A 24706-nucleotide genomic window follows, 5' to 3' on the forward strand; every position below is an offset into this window, starting at 1 on the left:
TAGTTACCTACTGAAGGCCAGGCACACGGGCCGAAGAGCAAAACCTTTTCCTAGACAGACAAATCTGGGTTCAAAATCCTGGCTCTGCCTCCTACTAAATAAATCCTCGTGAGGAAATCACTTCAGGGCTCGAACGCTGGTCTCCTCACTACTACATGGGAAAGGTAATGCTACCTTGCTTACGTCTAAGCACGGAGACCCTCACCCCATGCACGTTCACCCTTTATCACGGGTTTGCTCAGCTTGCCTGGAACCCCTTCATCTCCCATCCGAGGCAACCAGACGTTTCCCCGAGGTTCATCTGGGACACACGGCTAAACCCGCAACCCGCACTTCCCGTTTGCTCCGAAGCCGTGCACCATTGACTGAGCTTTGTCTCCCCTGCTGCCCTGCGCCCTCTCTCACGAGGGACTTACCTTGGAAACCGGCCCCAGCTTTTTACTGGACCTCAGATGAGTTATGCGACCGGCCGTGAGGATGATGACAAAAGCATGAATTTCCTCATCAAAGCCCAAGAACACCAGGCCGCCCGAACAGGCCCGCGGCGGCGCCCGGTGTGCGGAGGACGGCCCCCGGTGTGCGGAGGACAGCCCCCCATCAGGCCCGCACGGCGAGCCGGACCAGACCCTGGCCGTGGGCTGGCAGCTCTGACTGAAACTACCAGGAAGGCCGGGGATTAAATATTGGTCCGGGTCACCGTCAACCAGTGGAATTATAAACACCTGGGAGCAGTAAGTGGTGCAGGAAGCCGTCTCCGGATACAGATTTAGGATTTTCCACCAGGGCCCGGGGGACAGGGTGTGGGGGAGGCGGGCTGTGGCAGAGCTCGCTGCCCTCCCGGGCCAGTGGTTCCTGGAGGACAAGGGCCCGTGTCCAGGCAGAACAATGGGTTCTGCCCCAGTGAGCACCAGCCTTGGCTCCAAGAGGGGTGGGGATGGCCCCGCCTGGGGGGCCAGCAATGGGGACCCCCAAGATCCCTGGGGCATCGAGGCTGCTCTGACTCGGCAGAGGTTTTTCATGGAGAGTCTAAGGCTCTGATGTGTACCCAGGCATGCTGACGAAACACCTGCTCTGCACTCTTTCAAGTGCATGCCACGCTTTCGTGACTGGGCTACAGACCCACTTGAGTCACTAAATTCATCCTTTTCACCATCTATTCTTTCCATCAAATACAGATATTAAAAGTATTCTGAGTTTTTATCTCATTTAAAAAGATATGGGTGGCTCAGTCAATTAAGCATCTGCCTTCGGCTCAGGTCACGATCCCGGGGTCCTGGGATCGATCCCCCATCGGGCACCCTGCTCAGCAGGGAGCCTGCTTCTCCCTCTGCTCCTACCCCCGCTTGTCCGCTCTCTCTCTGACAAATAAATAAGATCTTAAAAATAAAAATAAAAACATATCTGCTATCAAAAGGAACGCCCGTGAAGTCAGGCACTGCTGGCCTGAGGAGGGCTCCCCCTAGAGGACGTTCTCCAGGATGCTGCTCTGCGGCCAAGGCAGGCTTCAAGGACACCCTGGGCCTGTGCTTTCTCCTCCCTTCACAGAGATACCCCGATGCCCGGCACTGACCAGGCGAAGGCCATCCCTTGGGATGGGGCTGTCGGGGGTCCCAGATGCAGATGCTTCAAGTGGCAGGTAAGACGAGTGTGCTCTGGGGGAAGCAGCTCCCAGCTCACCTTGGACACGCGCTACTAAGTACATGTAAGCAAAAGACCGGTGAGAGGCACGTGGGAGCGGGGACATCCTGACTTGCAAGAAATATACATATTCGTTCAGATGACCAAAACACATTTGTCACATATACTGGTCTTGGTCCACAGTTCCCAGCTCATGGCTCCCCAAAGCCTTGGACTGTCCTGTGCTACAACAGGACCATCTTTTGTTGTAATATTTGGCCTCCTGTCCTCAGTTCCTGAAGTCACTTCAGAGCCACCCAGGTGCCCTGGGGGTCTTGTTACTTATAACGAGCCCCTTCCCACAACAACCGGGCTCATGTTAACGGGGTGATTTTAGAAAGCACTTCAAAATGGGGGCTGGTGGTACAGGGAACTTTCAGTCCTCCCGATTTCCAGGCAGGGGAGAAGGGGGCTTCAAAGAATGCTTCCAAGTGCCACCACGCTGGGCCCCAAGCTCAACTCCGTGAGGACAGCAGCTCACATATCCCTTCATAGAGCTGTTGATCTGTATCCTTTGATAGCTTCTGTCATACAGCAGCAATCTAATGAGTCCGTGGGTTTCCTGAGTTTCTGTGAGCCACTCCAGCAAAGTAATTGAACCCCAGGAGGATTCGCAGCTGGTCAGTGAGAAGCATAGGGGACACCCAGGACTTGCGACTGGTATCTGAAGAGGTCTGTGCGGGGAGGGTCGGGGAGCAGTCTTGTGGGACTGAGCCCTTCCCCTGTGGGATCTGATGCCATCTTCAGGTGGACAGTGCTGGAGAAATCTCAACTACAGGACACCCCATTAGTGCCTGGAGGACTGCTATGGGTGGTAGGAGGGGTGGAATGGGGTGCAGAACCAAGAGAGGAGCACCTGCCAATTGTCAATGTGCACAGAAATTACCTGGAAAATGTTGTTACATTTAGATCCCAATTTGGGGGGGGGGGTTGGGGTAGGGCCAAAGATCTCTGCATGTACAGGACTGGGCTGCAGGCGGGGCAAGGCAGACGCCCTTGGGCTGTCAAGGAAGAAGGCTGGCAGACGTGGCTTGCCTGAGGGGCGGTTTGTGGCCAGGTGTGGGAAATGGAGCACAGCCAGCCCCCCCTCCCCCCCCCCCGCAGCACAAGATGGGCCTGAGCTACGGCAATGGGGAGCACCCTGGTGAGGGTGAGGAGAAAGCAGCTGCGGCCACGCCTGCAGCCCCCTGGTCCTACGGAGGCAAGGAGCCGGATGGAAGGGGCAGGCAGGTGTTCAAGCACAGACCACTCTAAGGGCATTTCTTTGAAAATGTGAAGCCCTACCCAGATGGTGGATTTATAGCTGGCTCAACAAGGTCCCCCTAAAAGAAAAAGTAGCCTAAGAAAGATGATTATCAGCCTAAGAAAGATGATTATCAGACCTCCATCTGAGGAAGTCTCTGGTAGCCCTGCTGGAGGGCTCTGCATTTGGCCTTGAGCTAACATGAAGCCACAGTCATCTCAGTTAATGTGCAAGGAACCAAACCAACAGGAATGGCTAATACCTGGACAAATGAAACCATGAGTCAACACAACCGTCAAGGGGAGAATGGATGAAAGTCAAACTGTGGGGACAAACGGAAAATCTCACCTTAGAGAAAACTGACCACATGAGAAATGAGAAATCCCTGGCCCCTCGGGGGCTCACGTGAAAGACAGGGGGTGGAGGTGCCCGCCAAAGCAATCCTGGGCACGCTGGAGGAGAGCTCTTCCTCGGGACCGTTCATGGAGGCTGATGGAGAGGGAACGGGCTAGCCCCCTAGTTCTGCCCAAGTAGGGCGGCAGGGGTCCTGTCATGTTGGAAGGTGACCTCTCAACTCTCCCAGTGTCAAGATCCTATGACTAAAGCAGCTTCTTCAAGAGGGGACCAAGTGTGAGGAGTTTGAAAAGCGCCCTGCTCGAACCTACACCGAAGGATTCCGGTGAGCATCACTCAGCTCCATCCAGGGAGTGCTGCTGTGTGGGGCCAGCACTCGGCCAGATGGCAGGCTCCACCCCGTGCTTGCTGCTTACCAGTTGCCATGGAGCATGTGCACGGAAGGCCCGCAAACCTGCTTAGATGCTTAAGGTAGGCACATCCTCTTCTGGGTTCTCAGCTTTTATTTCAGCCTGGTCTCTCCTTTCTGGAGGCGCTGGCTCTTGTCCCGCAGCAGCCTGCTTGCCCACCCTCTGGCCCTGCGTCACGCCACGTACTACCCGCCCCCACTTACAAGATAACGCCCGTCAGTTCCCTGCACAAAGCACCTCTCCACCGGCGCCCAGGGCCTGCTGCCTGCCCACAGCATCCCTTCCCCTCCTGTGAAAAGCAGCCAGATTTTACTACAGGGAACTGACCCCTTTTCCATCAATACCACCCCCGGCAGTCATACGACCCACACTCCGGCCAGACTGCTTCATGCCCCTCGGCCTCAGGAAGTGATTCTACAGTGGACACAAATAACCAAGGCCAGGGAGACATTTCTGGGGTTAGGGCAGACCAGAAGCCTTAAGCCAGAGGCTGCCAGGAGCTCCGCTGTGGAGCTCCCCCAGTCCTGGCGTCCTAGGCCCAGTCACACCACAGGAAGCCTGAACCTCTCAGTTACGTGAACTGCCTTTTCATTTTTGCTTAATGACAGGGTCTTACTTCTGTCACTTGCAACCAAGGGTCCTCATGGGGGATCTAAGTCACAACAGCGACATTCATTCATTCTGAATGTTATCAGGAGTATGTCCTAACCCTCCCAGGAGCATTTTAAATGTAAATACCTTGACCCAAAGATAAAAGCTCTCAAGACCGAATCTCTGAATCTCTGGTGGGGAGATCCTGTCAGACACAGAGGCTGCCCCAGGACCTCTCTCTGGGGTTGGCAAAGGTGACCCTACCTGTCTGGTCAGGCTGCCTCCGAGGTTCATGGTGCCAGAGCCAGATTTGTTGGTCTGCAGCCAGAGCATCACGGTGGAGGTCAGCTTGTAATGGGCGGTGCGACCACTGGATTTCTCCTGCGGGATGAGACAGAGGTCAGAACCCCAGGTGTGACCCTGAGCTGGGATCATTCTCACATGTCCCTTCCTTGGATGTGGGGCCACGGCAGGACCTTACAAAACCCCGGCTGGTCTCTAAAGGGACCGAATCTGCAATCACGGGATCTGTATCATCGTGACCACTGCAATCCTGACTTATCTTTATCTAACTGGCTCTGGAGCATTTTTAGGAATGACTGGGGGTTTACATATCACAGCATTCCCCCGCCCCCCTTCAAGAAACATCTGCCAGGGAGGTGTACCTGCACTTCCACCACGTGGATGGAATCCCAGCAGCCCTTGATCTTCTTTGATCCATCTCCAGCCTTCTTTATGAGGATCACTCCAGCAAAGCCATGATCCAGATCCCAGAGGTAGACAGAGGAAACGCCGCCTTCAAAATACCTGCCGGAAACAGGCCCACGTACCCATGAGATGTTAAGCCGGTCAGATTACAGATCAACAGCCCAGGGGTTCATTCGGCAAAGCTTCATCGGAATGTCTGTCTGGAATGAAGGACCCTCCCTCCCTGTGATGGTTCTAGGGTTGACTGCTGCCCGTGGCGTGAGCACCTGCTGGTTGGGGGAGGGGTCCCAGAAAGACCACGGGCTCAGGAGTCCTAAAGATGCACTGGAGTTTGAGCTCTGCCACTGACTCTCGCCTTGTGGTCTTTGGCAAGCTTCCAGAGGAAGGACCCAGCAAAGTGTGTGACATGGAATGGACGCTCAATGGGGGTCATTACTACTGAGCAGTCGTCACTGTTCCACACACCTATCTTCCGGGATGGCTATGTCACAGGGGGGGATAAAGGGAAAAAAACCAGAGTAGCACACTCCTCCGTGCCAAGATCCCCCCGAGCCCGGGCCACCTGGGCTTCTGTTGGTCTTTTGGAGCAACTCTCTGCCACCCTCTAGCCGGAAACGAAGAGCTGAGCTTAGGGCAGAGCTCCCTACTCAGGTCTGAGTCGATATGGAAAAATTCCTAACTAGGAACAAATATAAGAAAAGGCCAGAGGAGAAAAGGAAATCAGGCCAGGGTCCCAAATCCAAGAGACCCAAGGCGACAGCATGGCAGGGCCGGGCTGCCGGGGGCACAGGCGGGTCACCAGCTGCCGTGTGGGACCTCAAACTCTGCCGACGACCAACTGGAACACTGGAAAACATGCGTCTCTGCAGCCTAGCACGTTCTTTACCAGCGCGCTGCTGAAGCACATTCTTCACCAGCAAGTCTGTGGCCTCTCTGACCCCAATTAACCTCGGCATCCACGGTGTGGCAGGCACACTCTGGGCCCCGCCGGGAGGGCCGGTGTCGTGTGCGAGCATGGGCTCAGATGCAGAGGAGCAGGGCTGGCTGCACACGTGTGGTGGTGAGCATGGGCTCGGGGGGTGCACGGGCCCCAGCCCTCACCTCCAGCCGTGGCCGCACGTTCCCCACCCACCAACTCTTTACATGATAAAAATATACATGGTTAACGCTAATATTTAGAGAATGTGGGTGAAGGGTACACAAGAATTCTTTGTACTTTTGGGGGCATCATTTTACCATAAGCCCAAAACCATTTCAAACTAAAAAGTTTTGGTACAAAGGTCAGTGGGTGATACACACCGGAGCGTAACAATCTGAGCAAGAGGAAGCAGCCTTTCCTCATGAGAACGACAGCCTCCTGCCGTGGAGCCGCAGGGTGCCGTGGCGCTAACCCACCGCAGGCCCCCCGGGGGCCCAAAGGGTGCACACGAGGCCTGCTACCCTCCCCGCTCCCCGCTGGGATTCCAGCCTGCTGCAGCTACCACATCCCGTCCCTGCCTCTCCGTCCCCGCAGGCTCCACGGTGATTAAGCTGTGCGATGTGATTCACACCACTGCCCACCCTCACACCCCCGGTCACCCTGGGAGGCAGGGGAGGGCAGGCCTGGCAGGGCTGATGCAGCAGATGCCTGGTGAGGGCCTGCTGGACAGACGCACCGAGGTGCCGGCCCCAGGAAAGCGCAACGCAGAGCACACCCACAACTGGCTGGGGACGGAACAGAACTCGGTGCTATCCTAGGTGACCACCAAGAAATCTAAGTTCACCAGGAGTCACACCAGTGCCACTAAGGGAAGAACAGCCCAGCTAACCCCAGTCCTGCTGGGGACAGAGTGCTGGGTTCTAACACTCGATTTCCCCTTCAGTCGGCTTGTAGGGAGAGCAGCCCCACATCCAAAGGGAACAAGCCGCTCTAAAAACTGTGGCTTTTCTTGGGCTCGCATGAAGAAAGGGCCAATAATCTCTTCTTTCCGTTGGCCATCCAGGAGTGAAGTCTTGACGCCCAGCGGTCATTCTCCCCTCTCCCCCCTACAGCGTGTGGCCCGATCCCCATGACCAGAGCGCGGTGGTGGTCTCGTCCAAGGCCCTGCACCCTGTGTGTGCTAGGATGCCAGGGGAAGTGGGCCAGGCTGCCCCGGAAGGGAACTGGGAGAGAGCCCGGGGGCCCAACAGCCCTTGACGATACTACCTGGAGACCAGCTCCAAAACGCCAGGCAGCCTACAGATGATTCCCTTGGTCCCATCCCTTCGATTTGTTTTCTTCCGGAAAGTGAAACAACCGCATTCATGTTTTACAAGGTGTAACTGGCCGTTTCCACTCCAATGCCCCACCCGGTGGCCCGGCTCCCACTCCGGGCAGCTTCTCCCCAGCATCCTCAGCTTCCTTTGTGGGCCACACTGACCGGGCCCAACGTTCCAAGACATTGGAGACTGAGGAGGGCAAAATGCAAACTTAATTCTGACCTCTACGTGGGTTGCTCTTTTCTCCAAAATTAAGAAATTCATTTCAAGGACGTTATAAAACAGGGAGATTGAAAAATTAGCCCGCAATACCATATATCAACTTATCCCATAAATCTGATTTTTCCAAATCCCCTTCCAGTCTTTGTCCAGATGCGTAACTTTTCTGTAAGGACAAGCACAGCCACGGTGCCGTGTTGAGTTCAGCCTCTACACTTGGCACAGAATCGTTAGCGCTTTTCCAGGGAGCCGCATGATCTCCGCAACAGTTTTTCATAGCTGGGGTAGGATTCCACTGGGCAGTATACTAATTTACAGTCGATCGGACTTGTTATAAAGGAATGGCAGCCGAGTTCCCTCTCCCGTCGTCGGGGTGTTCCTTATAGGGGTGAGGAGGACGTGCTGAAACCTAGACTCCGCAGGCAGGGCCCCAACACCACAACAATTCAACAACGGACCTGCATTCCATTCACCAAAAGGCATCTCCAGGGACCAGGGTGGCAGCAAGTCTCAACCTGACGCTCTAAGACAAAGGGAGTAGAGGACTGCGCCATCAGAAGGGGCCGGTTCAGGATCTCCCAGAACACCAGCCTCTCTGACAAGTGCCGTCAGGACCGTGGTGAGCAGGCTGGTGGCGGGGTGACTGCACGGCATACAGAGAGCCCCCCCCCCATTACATGGTTTACGGCTTTGCTCTGCGAGTGAAGCATTAATTAAAGAGGGACCTCAACAAGTTTTTGAAAATTTATTCTTACCTACTGTACTTTGATCATAATGACATGAAACAGGAAAAAAATAATTTTTATGTGGCTCACATTTATGAGTTTTTACATAAAGGCTTTTGTGGGTATTTTAAGAATGTGCTAAAATGTTGTCTGAAACCACATAAAGCCATCTGAGGAGTCGCCGGCCAGAACTAACAGCACACACATGGAAGCACTTTAACTGGCCTTTGTATATTTAATGAGTCAAATAGCATTAATATTGTTTAAATGCTAACATGCCATTTCAATAAGGCAGCTCTACCATCCCCAGCGCCCCGCTCTTGGGCCTTGCACGTCAATGTGAATGATCAAATGGGGCCCAGGACTGAGAGTGGGCTACGGGGGAAGCGACCGGCCCTACCCGGGGCTCTGCCAGCGCTTGATCATTTCAAAAGCCCCAGCCATCCAGGGAGGGAGGGAGGACAGGCCCAGCACTGACTGCCACAACACTGCTGTGTGAGGCAAGGCCCGGAGCTCCTGCAGTGAACTCTCTGGTCAAGTGGGCAGCTCAGAGAACTTTAAAACACAGAGGCCCAAAGACAAGAGCACAGGCTTTTTTTAGGCCTGAAACCCAGCCAGTGAAGAGGGTGAATGATCTGTGAGCTGGACAACACAGGCACAGAACGCAGGGAGACTGGAGAAGCCCGCTGGAAAGTCCTGACCCATGAGACAGTGGGGCCTCGGGAAGCTCCAGAACACCAGCAGGGGGAGAACGGCAGACCGGAGTCAGAGACTGTGCTGGTCTCACTGAAGAGCAAACGCCTTTAGCCACACACCACAGGGTTCCACACACAGTCTCGGGGCTTCCAGGACTTTCCCAGTAAGGGTGAACATTTTCTTTCTTTCTGGGTTTTTTAATTTTAATTTATTTGTTTAAATATTTTTTAAAGTAAACTACTCCCAACGTGGGGCCCAAACTCATGACACTAAGATCAAGCACAGCGGGCTCCAATGACAGGAGTCAGCCAGGCACCGAGGGTGAACGTTTCCTACAGCACATGGAATGGCCGAGAAGTCAGACAGCTAGCCCTAAGCAGGTGGGGCTGCTGTGCGTTGGCTCCCTAAGTCAGGCCGTCTGAAAACTAGTACTCAATTACAACAGGCGGACACGGGTCTCGTAAACTCCAGAAGGCCGGGGCCCCACAGGACACCTCTGTCCTGGATGAGCCAGGAGCACGCAGCATGACCGGCAGCTGGGCTACTCTGTACCAGCCAATTACAACGAAGCATCCGGTCAAGTTTACGCTCTATCATCCGATCCCTGAATGTGGACCAACTAAAAGGACAATGTGCCAGTTAGTTCTCCTGTCCTCAAGAGTTCAGCATCGCTTCTCCCGGAAAAGGACTCCTGCTCTTGAATCATGTCACAGTCACGGATACGGATTCTGTGTCCTTTAACTCTTCAACCGCAGGACCTCCGAGGGTGGGGGTTGGGGGGGTGGGCGGGGAGAGACGAGAAGGAAAACATAACACTTCACACTCAAAATGATCTACTTCACAAAAGAAAGAAGGAAAGAAACTTATCTCGGCTCCCGAAGCCTTATGGAGTGCTCGAAGCCGGGCTGTGCGTGGAGACCTAGCATGGAAACTTGTTCCGGGCATGTGAGCTGTGAGCGTGCATTACCCAATCCGCAGTCTCGGCCAACACCGGGCTGCACGCGTCACAGGGAAGATGGGACTGGAATGGACCGTGACATCGACGGCTTTTACTTCTTCCTTTCAAATCGGCTCCAGGGAGAAGAGCCGGCTCCGTGCTTCTAAGACAGAGGCCCCAGCAGGTGATGAGTCACATGCCCCGACCCTCCCAGAAGAACGCAGCCTAGGACACACCTGCTGGGAGCCGGCCCTGGCCGGCCTCACTCAGAGGTGGTCTTTTTGCCATACGTGGGCTCGGCCAGGAGGCTGGAGCAGACGCGGCCCTCTGGCGGCACGAAGTCATGTGTGACGTGGAGGCCAGGCCATCACCCCCAAGCCCCCAAGACAAGTCAGGGGCATTATGAGGTAAGCCCCCTAGATGCTGGAGCGTGAGAGGGCTTCACTGAATACGCCAAGAGGAAGGGAAGGAATACTTATTTGGCACCAATGTGATGCTGAAGACTGTTTTCCCATCTGCAAAATGAAGGAGTTGGATCACAGGCTCAGTGGGGTCTTTCCAAGCTCGGACTGCCCAGATTTAGTGGCCGCATCGGGGCCTGTGTGAGGCAGACCCTGAGCACCACAGTACCAATTACTAACATCTTAACCAAGTTGGTCAAAACTCTGCTTACACACCTCCAGTGACAGAGAACTCACTACCTTACCAAGGCCACCGTTTTCTGGACTGGAGTGAAAACTTGCACTGACTTGTCAGCCAGAACCACACAAAGAAAGAACTTAATGCCCTTCTCTCATGTAGTCCTTTTAAATATCTAAAGATGGCTTACATAAACCCCAAGATTTCTCTTTTTTGGCCTTCCTATTGTTCTATTATTGCTCATAAGACATGATTTTAAGTCCCCGCACCTTGGTTACACTCTTCTGTGAGGGTCCGAGAACAGAAATCAATGCCCTTTGTTACCCAATGTACAGCAGAGACCAGCGCATCTCTCAGGGGAGAGGCTACTGCCCCACCCGGGAGCCCAGGGCCGGAGCAGTGTTCTTGGCCACCACGCCTCACTCATATGGACACAGATGAGCTTGCGCTCCTCTCCAACGCAATGATTCCTCTTAACATGTTGTCATACAATTGTCTCCCACGTCCTAGATTTTTAAGAACCTGGTAAACTGGACTCGAGAATATCATTTTCCACTCAGATCTGTTATATTCAATTCTCAGAGTCATGGCTTCACCATTTCGATGTATCTTTGGGGGATTCTGAGTCTGTCGCCTGTGTGCTCTCCAAGCCAGCCTTCCTTGGGGATCCTTACATGTGGGAATATACACACAGAAGTAGGGTGCAACCCAGAGGAGTATACAACTGAGTTCTACACTGCGTGCTCCAGTTCTCCCAAGCTGCACCAGAGAGTCCTGGAGGCTGGAGCGAGGCTTCTGTGGAGAAAGGGATGGTCAATTTGGAAGGATGCCTATGGCCTGGACATTTCTTTCAAGCTGGGGGACAGTCTCAAGGTGGGAACTCCCATGGCCTTAGATCTGACTGGAGATCAGGGGAGATGAGGGATGGACGGAGGGAACAGGCCAGGCGCCGGCTGAAATGCCAGATGAGGAGTTCAGACTGTACACATTTTTAGTGTCAGTCCACTTAAAACAAGTGGAATCCTTCTGGTATCCTGTCGCAAGCTAGGAAGGTTGTCCCTTAAAATGTCCCAAATGGTCAGATTCCATGAGGTTCTTCCTTCCCTACTCTGTGTCTGTGGGTCATATCCGCGGTCTGTTGTGCTTCTGGGGTCTTGCCGAGGAGCAGCAGTGAGACTTGAGGGACACTCTTTACTCTACCTGGCATTTGGTAATGACAGTGACAAGAAGGTCATGTGGGCCCTCAAACAGAAACTCCCATGCACGCAGACTGAGTTTATGGCAAAGACGGAGAATAAACCCCGAGGCAGAGCCATTCCACCAGGGGCTCAGGTTTGGCCCCAAAACAATACCTTCTTGGTTCCTCCCAGCCTAAAAAAGAAACTGAAGTTCCCAGCTACCAGCAGCAGTTTGTTTTTCTGATCATCCTTAAACATCCTCACAATCTAAAAAGGCACTTGGTACCCACAGGTGGGAACAATTCAGTTCTACTCCAGAAAAAAAGAAAAACCTCCAATTTGCTTGGAGAGACATCTAAAACCTGGCCTCCTTCCTTGCAGTGCAGACCAACATTCCCTTCTCGTTGGCTCCAAGCTAGCCACCACTGAGAGACTAAGCGTTCTTCCCTGTCCGACAGACGGACATGAGTGCAGCCCAATGGGTGTGGCTTCTGGAAAGCCCACAGAGAGCTGCAGGAGGCAGGCCGACAGCCACAACTCTGAGGGTCTGGGGACTGTGGGCTCTCCCCGCCACGCTGGTGTCCCAGCTCCCGTCCGGGTGCATCGGTGAGACCATCTTGCGGAGGCGGCAGGAAGCACGCCGGACACAGCGGGGCCCCAGTGCAGGCGTTCACTACCACTGGTGGCCATCCGTCTTCCCAAGTCTCTCTCTCTGGGCCGAGAGGGCAGATCTCCTCCCTTCCCCTAACCTTGGCCTATTCTGAGCCCTGCACAGGAAGCAAGGTCTCGCTTGCCTGGTGAGCATGGTCCCATCCTCACTGCCCCGGGGGCTGCCGCTGGCTCTGCACAGAATGGAGAAAGGTGGGCACCTGGCTCTGGGCTGGCAGAAGTGTGCTGAGACCCACCTGCCCTTGTGCATGTGTGGAGACCAGCGGTCTTCACCACGGTTTGCGGAATGTGTCCGAGTCTGCCCCTGGACACGGGACAGGTATTCATTCTGCGGAAATGCCTTCCGGGACACACAGGTGCGATGATCCTCTGAGCAAGCATACCAATCAGCTTAGACACGTGTGGCTTTCATGTCAGTTGCACGTCGAAGTGACATCTGGATCACGGCTGCAGCCCTTTACAGCCCCTTCACAGGGTTTTTATAGTTTTTCTTACTTGCAGACACACCATGGAGGCCTCTTTAGAAACAAGGGAGCTGCTGCAGAGGCTGCAGATCTGGCTCTGGGATCCGAGCGAGCCATCCACACTTGGCACCACCGTGACCGTCTCCTGGTTCTCCAGACCCCCCGTGATGATCCTGCTGCCCCACTCGGCCCACGACTTGAGAACGTCGACCTTCCAGGTCTTCTGGAGGCGCAGGGCCACCACTCTCATCCAAGAGCTGCCATTTATGGGAACCCATTCTGTGTCAAGGCCCTTGAATACATTATTTTATGGTTAAGAAAACCAAAACCCAGAGAATGAAAGAAACGTGCCCCAGCCACACGGCCGAGAAGAGGGCCGCTGGGACCGGCCCTGGGATCTGGCTGGCCCGTGTGGCAAGGGGTACCGCAGCAGTGCAGGTAGGCAGCTGGGCTCAGGGGCCCCAGCTCAGCCTGTGAGGCTGAATTTCGCGAAAATGAACACACACACACACACACACACACACACACACACGCAACTACGCCACTGTACAACGATGCTCGTTCAAGGTGGGGGAGAAAGTCAGAGGAACAAAGAAGGACACCACACTGAGTGGCCAGTTGGCGGGGGCTCACCACTGAGCACCCTGCGCTGGGACTTCTGCGAAGGAGGGCCCCCCTCCACCTCAATGAGGCAGCGAGGGCCTGCTGGCTGAACCTTACCCACCCTTGATACTTGCACAAAGCAGCTTCCTGGAAAAGACAGATCCACCAGAAGCCTGGGAGGCAGCTCAGCCAAGAGCGCAGCTTGAACACCAGAGGGAGCTGGGCCCTCCTTCCACATGGGCGTCTGCACCCCAACATGTGGAACTGCACAGTCCAGAGCATGACCATGTGCCATGTGGGTGCAAGAACCCAAAAGTTCTGGAGAAATCGGAGCCTCTGATGCTGATTCGGGGGACCATGTTTGTTAACAAAATGGTTTTCTGTATACTCCCACTTTTCGTTTAACTTTCTTTTAGCAGATCCAAGTCGGACGATGCATGCCAGGACCACCAAACCCAGAGCTGCAGCCTAAGGATGCCAGCCGAAGGGGTCCATCACTGGTCTGCAGGCTGGGGGCAACTTGCAGGCTCGTCCAGACCCACTCTTTAGGGGCTCGAGAAACTGCGGCAGATACCTCTGCTTCGGAGCAGTGGTCGCGGGAGAGCTGAAACTCAACGCTGTGGGGGCAGGACCCAGACTCGCTCAGCCCCCCCACCCCCCGGAAAGCCAACAGGACCCTCTCGACCTGTCTCCCTAGTCAATTAAAACGGCACAACCGAGGGGGGACCCAGGTTCCCCCATTAAGTGCTTCCAGCACTTTCACACAAGCCTGAGGCTGTGGCAAGCCAGAGTCCCACAGCAGGCGGGGTGGGTTCTCAGAGGCCCTCTGTACGCATGGCTGAAGATACAAATAATACATGTGAAAACCCAAGTACTAATTATGCTGCCAACAAGTGGAAAGCCAGATGCAGACCCTGTCCTCGCCTGGCGGTCCCTGGAGCGCAGCACGCGTGGCACGCGGGGCCTGTCGCGGGGCCTGTCGCAGGGCCTGCTAGAGACCTTCCTATCTGGGAAGAGGTCCCACACCTCCGGGCAGGAACAAAAAGGTTTCTGCATCATGAGCCATCCAGACCTATCCACAGGGGCAGGGACGGAGGGCAGATGTGCCAAACCAAACGGCCCAGGCTTCATCCAGCTCCAGAACTTTCCTGAAAGATCTCCCACCAATTCACGCCTCCCTGCCCAGTGCTTTTGCCCACTTCCGGGGGGGGGGGGATTGGAGTTGTGACTCTGGAGACCGAAGGTAATGGCCAGCTGTTTCTGGTCGTGGAAGCACTGGGTGACCTTATGCTACAGATTTCACCCAGCCAGACGGAGAGACGACTAATTAGGACCAATAGCCAGACTAAGGAAGTCTGGGGCAGGATCTTTCCACTCATGGCCTCTCCAATCCAGCCTCCAAATTGCTTATGCACAGTTTCTTAGGATGTACTTCAGAGCTGGCCTATGTACCCCTGGGGCCCTCCAGGCCCTTCCCGACGCACTGAGAATTACAGCCAAAGCCCACGCCCGACAAGGGCCTGGGTCCCTCTCCCTACTGCTCACACCCCGCTCCGCGTCCCTCAGCGACCCCGCAGCCCGGGAACCACCTCGGGACTGCCTGAGTGACTCCCACTGCTCAGAGCACGGCCTCCACCATCCTCCCCTGCTCCTGCCAGGCACCACAGCTGAGCCCGGGCTCTCCACGACCACTGGAACTCAGTGATTTGCTGAGAGGCTCACAAGACTCAGCACAGAGTCCTCTCACCAGGAGGTATTCGAGTGGAAGGAGACAGGGCAGGAGCCCGCAAAGGAAAGAGAGAGAAGTCCTGAGGAAACCAGACACAAGTCTGCTTGTGACTCCTCTTCTAGGGGCCACACAAGAAGCGCTTCATTCCCCCAGCAAGTGTGAGGTGCTGTCTACAGGGAAGCCCACGGATGCGGCAACCAGGGATTTTACTGCTAGAGCACTCTCCACCTAGTACACAGCAGAATTCCAGGCTCCCAGAAGGGAAGCCCGAGTTCGGCATAAACCACAGTGTTTGTGCAAAGAGTTTAAGCATCATGAGCCATTCTTATCAAGGAATGGTAGGAACCCTCCAGAAAGCCAAGTTCCTGGACACCAGCTAAGGCCAGTGCTGCAAGGGTGGGAGTCCCACACCGGCTACTCGAATTCTCTCCTGCGCAAGGGCAAACCCAGCGTCATCAGCACACAGTTCCACCCCTACCTAAAGTCAGCCTCCTCTGCTCTCCCTGCCTCCGTGCCTGGGTGTGTCCCTCCCAGCACTTCCCAAACCGTGCAAGCACTTTGTCTGTTGGCTCCCTTCTTCTTGTGTGCACCCGCACCTCTTCAAGCCCTGTGAAAATGTGAGCCCCATGGGGGCAGGGGCCGCCCAGTCCTAACTCTGTGGCCCATCGTGCCCCGTGCTCAGAGCACAGTGGGTTCTCAGTGTTTGTGCAACGGTCGTAAATACTCGCCCGTCACCACAGATGGGCAGTACTTCGCTCCGTTTTCGAGACAGGATTTACTTGAGGTCTCACGCTGGGCCAGAAGCAGAGCTCCAACCAGAACGCACAGCCTTCCACTGTGGCCAGAGATGCACCAGCCTGCCATCTCACCCCGTGTGCACCCAAACCACCTCGTATCCACGACCATAAAGGCACAGAACGTAAGACATCCACAGGATTACGACCGCAGAGTGACAACAATCCTGTCCTCCAAGTGGACATGACGGGTCAGTGCAAGAGAAGCCTTGTGCGCGGCACCCCCACTGAATGCCCCCCTCAGGCCCTAAGACGACAGGGCTACCTCCTCAACAGATAAGGAAACAGAAGCTCAGAAAGTTCACTTACTTGCCCAGAGTCAGAGAGCGAGTGCGGCGGAAGAGAGAATCAAGTCCAGGCCCTTCCGAGGCCCAGCTCCTCCCAACTCTGCAGCTGGCTGGACAGCAGTGGGCCTGAGACTTCTCCTGAGGCGTCTCCACGTGCTGTCTGAACAGCTCCTCCCACCATCGCCTACCTGCTGCCCCTGCTTCTGCAATTCCTACCAGGACAGACATGCTGAAATTCCCCAGGCCCTATGCTGACGTCCAACGAAGACGGGGGGACTCGAGGGGCCCAGGGCGCAGGGTCTGGGAAGGCGGCCGGGAACGTGGGAGCTTCAAGGACTCCCAAAACCATGGCAATAAACCTTTTTCACACACGAATAAGGATGCCCTGCCCTTCCGGGGCCAGTGTTGCCCAAATGTCAAATGACAGAGGGACAGAGAATGGGAGGAAGAGGTAGAAATAACCCCAACCCTAGCATGGCCCTAAGAGGGGAGAGAAAGCAGGGAGCTGGGGGCAAGCCCATCCACCAAGCACCCTGGCTGCTTCCGGAGAGACTCGTGCATTTCTGGAGTGCCACAGGGACGCCAGCCTTGTTTTATTCCGTAAACTTCTTCCAGACAAGAAGGGTTGATTAGAAGAGCTAATTAAATCTTTTGAAGATTATCTCAGACCCGAAGCAAGGGAAGAACACAAAATGCCTTCCCGCCCTGCTCCTCCACCCCCCCCAGACTCTGGCCTTCATTAAGCTTTGATTTCAATCAATTGCACACCCACTAAAATTAACTTATAAGGCCAATAAATTGCAACCGCATGTTTGAAGGTATTATCTGCTGCAAGCCAAGAGCCAAGGATCGCAGAGCACGGGGCAAGATGTCTGGCACAGATGGGAGTAATCCAGCCAGCCCCTTCAGTTAGAACATCTGGTCTGAGCAGAATCCAGGCCGACAGAGGCAACAGCGAGACCCAATGTGAAAGCCAGAGCTGGGAAGGTTTCCCTGGAAACCCCAAAAAATCAAAGCACTGATGCTGGGGTCTGCAGCAGCCAACTGGTGGCTCACACCACAAGTGAGGGGTCTCTGGCAGCAGCAAGTGCCCACCCCACGCTGAAGGCCCCACTGCTGAGTCTATCCCAAGAAAGATGCACCGCGCAGATCAAGTGATGGGGTTTTGTGACTGCTGAGCCACCCTAGGCTTGGGCCTAAAAAAGCAGTCAACTTTACCAAGAAAGAATGTGAAGCGATCCCAGGAGCCAGCCACCCAAGAGCCTGCCCTTTCTGCTACCCTTCCCTGCTCCCCAGGTGCTATGTATGTTCCAATGACATTCCCTGGACTGGGCCGGGCCCACGCTCAGAGGTAGAAAACTACACTGGGGCTTGGCAGAGAAGAATCAAGTGGCCTGGATGCTGGTGACCAGGGTGGGAGGACTCGGGGAAGGGCAGTGAGGAATCCGCATGGCCTGAGAGTAGACCCCACCCAGCTGGAGGACAGGCTTGAATGGTGTTCCTAAGCATGTGCAGCAAATGGACCATTTGAACCTAAAGCCAGCATTGCTTGGGTGGTGCGATCAACAGTTGCTGGATAGTTACTCCCTGGGGAAAGCTGCCACACAGGTCCTTTCTGCCACTGATGATGGCGAGAAGGGAACATCAATAAACGTGGGAGGGACTCGGGGGAGCACACAGTGAGGGAGCCGTGGAGAGTCAGGCAAGCAGGGACTTGACAATCTGACTTCCGAGGGGCCCCAACTTACCCCCTGCCCACACCCCAAAGGAGGGTACGTTTATTCCGCAATGGGGGAAAGCGTGTGCAGGCAGGAGGGGGGCGCCACGCTCCCACACGCGCCACAAGTGGAGGACCTGCGAGTCCGCCCATCCCAGGCTCCAGCTCCCTCCCTGTGACCACTCTGACCAGCTCTAGGGCTCATAATTCATTCTAATTCCCTGCGAAGTCAAAGCCTAGACAGGGCTGGGACCAAAGCTCCCACCTGAGGACAGAATCCAAGGCTTTCCCCCAGGATGCTAATGAAGAATCTGTAATCTCTCATGGCAGGGAGCAGCCTCTGGGGAGACAGCGAGCACTCCCTCTCTGGAAAAGCCTGTGCGGCTCTAGCTGCCTGGCCTGGATCACGGTTTCAGTTCAGTGCTAGGCTCCGGAAGTCATCCTCCCAAGGAGAACATCAGCAGTAGGAACAAGGTTAACGGGTCCGCAATAAGCAGGAAGGAGAAAGGGGTGCCTGTCGATTTGCCAGATGACAAAATATCCCTACAAGGCCCGCCAGGGCATAGGCCAGTGGGGGTGGCAGTGGGGAGGGGTGGCAGCAAAGAGCACTTTAGGCCTTTTGGGGGGGGGGGGGTGTCTGACTGTCTGTCTGTCAAATCTCCAGACCTTCAGATGACAGAGCAGACGAATCTCTGAGCCGATCTCAGAGGCCCGCCCAGCACAGCGAGGGCCCTTCCCACCAGCAGTCCATACAACCAGCAGCTCTCCGAAGCGTTCACCACAGGAGGATTTGAGCCCGAAGGCCAGAGCCTGGCAGCTTCAGTCATTTGAGAGGGTCAGTGGTCAAGAAGCTGAGCACAAGGCAAGCCCAGTCCTAACTCTGTGGCCCATCGGGATCGAAGAAATCTGAAATATCTGGGGTCAGGAATCAAAGACCAGGTCAGCACAGGGGATGGGTCTGCTCTTCACATTCCTTAACCCCCGTGGGGTGCAGGCCAAGCTCCAGTTTGGAATGGGGCGCCCTGGAGACGGCGGTCTAACTCGTCTCGTCCTCCTGGGCACAATGGCGTGCCTGTTCCACGCTCACGGTGGCAGCACTCCCTTCTCTTCCTGGCAGGGTGGGTCTGCCTGAGGCTCTGGGCATCTCTCACCAGGCCTGGGACGCAGGCCCCCGTGCCAGCTCCTCCTGCAAGCAGCTCAGAAGCAGCAGAGCCAGCAGACACAGGTGGTGTTGGGGGGAATGCCTCCCCTCAGAGCGACCTTTGCCAATGACAGAAAGACAGGAAGGAGAGCTCCGTGGCTTCGTTCCCTGGGGTGACAACAAATGAGTCTTCCCACAGGAATCTAGTATGTCTGTCTTTGTCGTTGCTATTTTTAAAGATTTTATTTTGAAGTAATCTTCACACCCAACATGGGGCTCAAACTCACAACCCTGAGATCAAGAGTCCCGTGCTCTACCCACCGAGCCAACCAGGTGCCCCTGGAATGTGTCTTTCTAATGGGAAGGGGCAGAGATGAGGATAAAGGGAAGGCGTCATCCTATGGAACAATCTGGTCCCTAGAACACCCAGGTAACCGCTGGCCTGTGCTCAAGGCAGAGAGACATGGCCTCCTAGCCCCCGGCTGACTTCCCTCTGCTCCAAAACCACAGGGAAAAGAAGAGCTCACGTTCTGGGCCCCATACCATGGTCACCAACGTGGCCACCAACAACTCAGGGCACTCTGAGAATGGGGACTTCTGGAGGTGAGCAATGTACCAAGACGGTAAAAAAAATAACGAGAAAAAGAAAGAAAGATGGGAAAAAAATGATTTGTTTTCTTAATTCTTGGCCCAGAAATGGGTCTCACTTTAACTCATCATGTGTGGTCCAGCTGGGAAAATGTTCCCCACACATGGCCTCAGGAGAGAGTGTCCTCAGCACTCTGATAACAGTGAGTGGCTTGAGACAGGACTCTGCGTCCCCAGTGACTGCTCTAACCACCACCCCTGTGGTGGCCTGTAGCTGCTGCCACGTGGGGAGACGTGGGCCTCCCCGCACCCCCAACACCCGGAGGCCCTGAACTCTCTCCTCCCCACGAGCAGCAGCATACAGGGGGCAGCCACTGGGCTGTGTTCCACGCCTACAAACTGCCACAGCACCTCAGGCTCTGGGCCTGTCCGGTTTGATCTCCCACCTGGGTGCTGGCAGCGATCCTGTCTGCCCCTCTCAACCCCCAGCAGGTCAACTCTCCCTTCAGAGGTGAGCAGAGGCTCACAGACATCTGCCACCTTCAAAGTGGACATGTGCCCAGGAAGGGAGGTCTTTCCAGGAGGTGCCATAAGGAGGTACACCTAGGGAGGGAGTCCCAGGTCTCCTTATACCCAGGCAGCGTGACCTCCCTGAGGAGGGGTGACCACCCTGGCCAATCAAGGCCTCACAGAAGGGACATGCCTAACAATGACCACGCATCACTATATATGCAAACCGGCAAGACAGGGAGGAGGAGAAAAAGAAGCGAAAGACGAGACCTGGGCTCTTCCCAGGTCTTCTTCCCAGACAGAGCCTTCTTCCCAGGGCTCTTTCCCCCTGAAAGGCCAGTACAAAGGCCACACGACCGAATCGCTTCGTTCAGGAAGTCACAGCTCAAACCCTTATGTATGAAAGAAATCAGAACCACTCTTGCTCTGACCCTTGGAGAATCCAAGAGGCTCCCGCACAAGCAGCCTTGAAAGACTGCTCTTTCCCAGCCTGCGGCACGGCAGGCCCCATCCTGGCATCAGACCTCAGCTCCAAGGTCACATCCCGAACACTCCACTTAAAGCAGCGGGTCACTCCCCATCCCGCCACCCATCGTGGCACCTGTTCCCACGTGGTGTCTTCCCACAGTGGACACTCCAGAAGGCGGGGACGCGGTCTGTCATGTTCAGTACTTGGTGGGCACCTTCAGTGCAGCTCGAGTACATGAAGATTTCGGACTTTGGAGCTGGATGAGGATGGCTTTACATCCCAGGTCCACCACGCACTAGCTGTGTGAGCTTGGGCAAGCTACTTGGGCTCTCTGAATCTGTCCCCTCCCCTGCAGGACAGGGACAATCCTGGCACACGGGCTGTGCGGGAGACGACACGAGGTAAGCAGAGCCGCGTGCTGATAAAGGCTGGGGACTGCCAGGTCACTGCCTGTTCGTTGTCAAGCCTACCAGCGCAACACGAGGCAGACTCCACCCGGGAGCTCCCGTGTGGGAGCCGGACGAGCTTCCTGCAAATGGCTGGGGGAAGGCGGCAGTAAAACCCACCACAAGCCAACGACGGGACAGCGATGCGTCCACGTCAGCCTCCCTGCACAAGCAGCTGGTCTCCGACAGCACAGTTCAATGCCGCGACTTACTGCACCTGGGAAGGTCGGTAACTTGTGGAAACTTGAGGCGAACACGGGCCCAAATCCTAGCTCTTCACCTCCGCGTCCTACGGCGAGTCATTTAGCATCAGGAGCCCGCGGTCCCCTCATCTGTAAGGAAGAGGCAATCCTCCTCGCCGAGGCTTCTGCAGGGATGAGAGGTGACGTACAGACACTCCCAGCATGCGACCGATACCCAAGCTAAAGCCAAACCACACGGCGATGCATTCAGGGCCGACAGAAATGTGGAGGGGCCAGGGCCATTTGATCTTGCTTCCTTAGAGCTGGGCTTCTGTATTTCACTCGTCTGCTTCGGCGTCATGGGGTTTTCTGCCCGAATGTCAGGCTGAGAAGTGTCACTTTTCCCCCCAAACCAGCTTCTAAAAGAAATTCTTCATGAAATGTGTTCTACCAAATCTGCTATGAGCTGGAAGGCCATTCCAACTGTCTGCAAAACAGAGTCCAGAAGCACCACACCACGGGTGCTGCCACCAGCTCCCGGACAAAGCAGCTCCGATGCTTTGCTTCTTCCATTTCCACTTTCTTGCCTAGATGCTAGGTCCGGGTGGGCAAATGACAGACCCAGGGCCAAATCCCACCCACCTCAAGGCCCGAGGGGGGGGTTTTTTTATTTTCCGGGGGGGGGAGGGGGGGGGGGGGGGGTGGGTTACGTTTTTACAAGGTAATACACGTAAAATAACAGAACACTAAGAATAAATGACAGAGACTTCTATGACCTATGAAGCCTAAACTGTTAGCTTGCTGTCTGGCCCTGCACAGAAACGTCTCTGGACCCCTCTCTGAAATGACCGAGTTTGTGCAATGTTAGTATTGTGTCTTTTACAGTTGTGCTCTCTTTTCAGTGCAAAACTTACGTTACCATGAGATTCTACTGGTTCAGGAAAAAATGCTTAAGGGACTAACCTTCTCCAGAGCCCTTCCTTGTAAGGTGGGTGAATAATGGCCGCTCTTTTTGGTGGTATGGTGGGCAGCAGACCCAGATGGAAGCAGAAAAGAGAGGTGGGGATCTAAGTAGACCCAGCAAAAGCCTTTCCAAAACAGGGGCTAAAGGCCCAAAGACCTCAGGAGTCAGCGACACAGAGGCTAAGAGAGGGCAAGGGCCCGATGGAGGCAGGTACGACCGGTCGGGGTTATACAGGGTGGTAACAACAGGGGGGCTTCTGGAGACAGACAGGCCTCACTGATTCCTGGCTCTGCCCCTTGCCTCAATCTTTTGAGCCTTCATTTCTTCACCTGAGCAATGGGGACTAAAATAGCTATGGGTTTGTGAAGATCTGAGACAACACACAGAATATGTGCGGCACTGGGTCTGATACACAGTGGGGTGCTGGCCCGGGGGTACCTGCTATTATCAGAAGCACGACATGGGGCTGCACAGGCAGGTCTGTGCATGGTAGCGCTCCACCACCGAGGCCCCTCATAACTGCCCCGGTCACCAGGCCGGTGCCCATCATCCTGCCGTCAGCGCTCAGTTTTAATTCGTTATTCGTTAGGTGAGCCAGGCAACAGGTTCGAGGAAGGCTGCTTGGCCTGCACACACTCTCCTTTGTGATTTACTTATCAAGGTTGCGGGAGCTGAAGTGGGAAGGGAGGAAGTCACTCACAGGTCTCGATACTGGTCAAAGGCATTGTTGGCTTCCACCTCCAGCTTTCTCAGCCGAGCAGAAGGCATGGCCCCGTCTTCCAAAGGAGGGTCGTACTTGTTACTCCATGGTGACCTGGAGGGGAGGAAGGAGAAGGAAATAACACCAGTCATTCCAGGAGACATGGCTCGTGAGCCATGAGCCCCGGCGGTCCGACATTTCAGAGGAAAAGCCACTACCCATAGCAAAGATGTTTCCAGGCTCTGCAACAAACATGGCTTTCTTGAGGTTTGCCAAGGAAGGGCCCAGGGGCAGACAGGCCTGGGCACAGGCCTCGAGCGCCACCTCTCATCAGCTGTGTATTCCGGCAAGTTGTCTTGACTTCTCTGAGCTTGCCTTCCCGAGCGTGTTAAACAAGGCTACCATTTGCTACCCACAGGGCTGTCGTGAGGAGCAAAGGAGAAAACACACCAGGTGCCCAGACCAGAGCCGGGCATGTACTGTCGTCAACAATGTGACAGCTTCTTACTCTTTTTCTAATATCCCTTTGTTTTCACCATTGTATTGATCAGCAGATGCCCCTCTTGCCTCCCTGACCTGCTGGCAGCTCTGGATAAACGTTTACTCCAAAGACCTTCCTACTGAGCTAAGGACTAAGAGAGCTGTTGGTCAGAGGCAGGCCGACTACACGTGAGAAAACCTGAGGGGTCCTATTCTCCATGAGAACGGGACAGCCTTCCCATCTGAGACCATGGGCAAATACAAAGCCTGCTAAGTTTGGGGCGCCTGGGTGGCTCAGCCAGGTGGGTGTCTGACTCTTGCTTTTGGCTCAGGTCGTGATCTCAGGGTTGGGAGATCGAGCCCCATGCCGGGTTCTGCACTCAGCGGAGTGCCTGCTTGAGATTCTCTCCCCCCCCCCCCGCCCCTCACCCCACTTGCGTACCTCTGCACGGACACACACTCTCTCTCAATAAATAAATGAAATCTTAAAAAAAAAAAAAAGACTAAGTAACGAGAACCAGCCTCTGTTTTTCTAGCCCAAAGACTTGCTGCATTAAAAAAAAAATACACTTTGCCACATCAGGAAAGCATTTAATGACAGAGAGTACTGGAAAGCGGGGTTCTAGGGGAAGTATCTCCTCGTTAATTCCTGCAGGTGGAGTTCAGAGAAAGAATGAGAAGGAAAAGGTGAGAGGAATGGAGGCTGGTGGTACTGCTGTGGGCCGTGGACAAAGGCCTCCCCACTCCTGGGTGGTTTGAAACTCCTCGACATCATCGCCTTTCCCATTTCCCCCCCTGACAAGCAAACTTCACCTCACAGAAGGCTCAAAAGAACCTTTCAATTTGGAATTGATGTTATGGAAAAAGGGGATCACTGTCTTCAGAACCCCAGTTTTAATGAATTCCGTGCACAAACATCATTCTCCTAGGGAACGGGTGCCCCCCCCCCCCGCCCCCGGCACCTATATCAGCAACTCACAAGTATGGAACCAGAGTAAGCTCGGTGGCCGCTCCCCAGGACCGCCTCCACACAGAGGTCCCAGCTCTCTCAGCTGCCAGGCCACCAAGGGTGAGCAGGGCAAGGGTCACTGCCCCTGGTTCCCAAAACTCTAGGCAGCAGTGGCCCCGACTACTTTGAAGCACAAGGAGCTTTTGGAAACCCTTCCCTCCAAGCTGACCGTTCCACCCCACCATTCTCCTCACTTGGTACAGAGACTTTACAAGAATGGGGTACGGTGCTCCCTTCTGCCCCATGACCAGCAGCCAGCTCTGTGATCACCCTGGACTGGGCACACGGCATGGGAAAGAGTTGTCCAATAAGCCAGGACCCATCTGGCTTGGGAGGCAG

General features: G+C 55.0%; 1 protein-coding gene across 2 annotated transcripts in view; it reads right to left on the minus strand.

Moving 5' to 3' along the window:
* CAPZB (capping actin protein of muscle Z-line subunit beta) overlaps positions 1-24706 on the minus strand; it is a 128295-nt gene that overhangs the window by 11641 nt on the left and 91948 nt on the right. For both annotated transcript variants that reach the window (XM_021684088.2, XM_044914398.1), the window contains exons 4-6: positions 22879-22992; positions 4941-5082; positions 4540-4656 (exon numbers count right to left, since the gene is read on the minus strand). In XM_021684088.2, coding sequence (XP_021539763.1) covers positions 4540-4656; positions 4941-5082; positions 22879-22992 — 373 coding nt within the window. The remainder of the gene's footprint in view (positions 1-4539; positions 4657-4940; positions 5083-22878; positions 22993-24706) is intronic.

Source organism: Neomonachus schauinslandi, chromosome 4 (assembly GCF_002201575.2).
Source record: "Neomonachus schauinslandi chromosome 4, ASM220157v2, whole genome shotgun sequence".
In the NCBI taxonomy this organism is placed as follows: domain Eukaryota; kingdom Metazoa; phylum Chordata; class Mammalia; order Carnivora; family Phocidae; genus Neomonachus; species Neomonachus schauinslandi.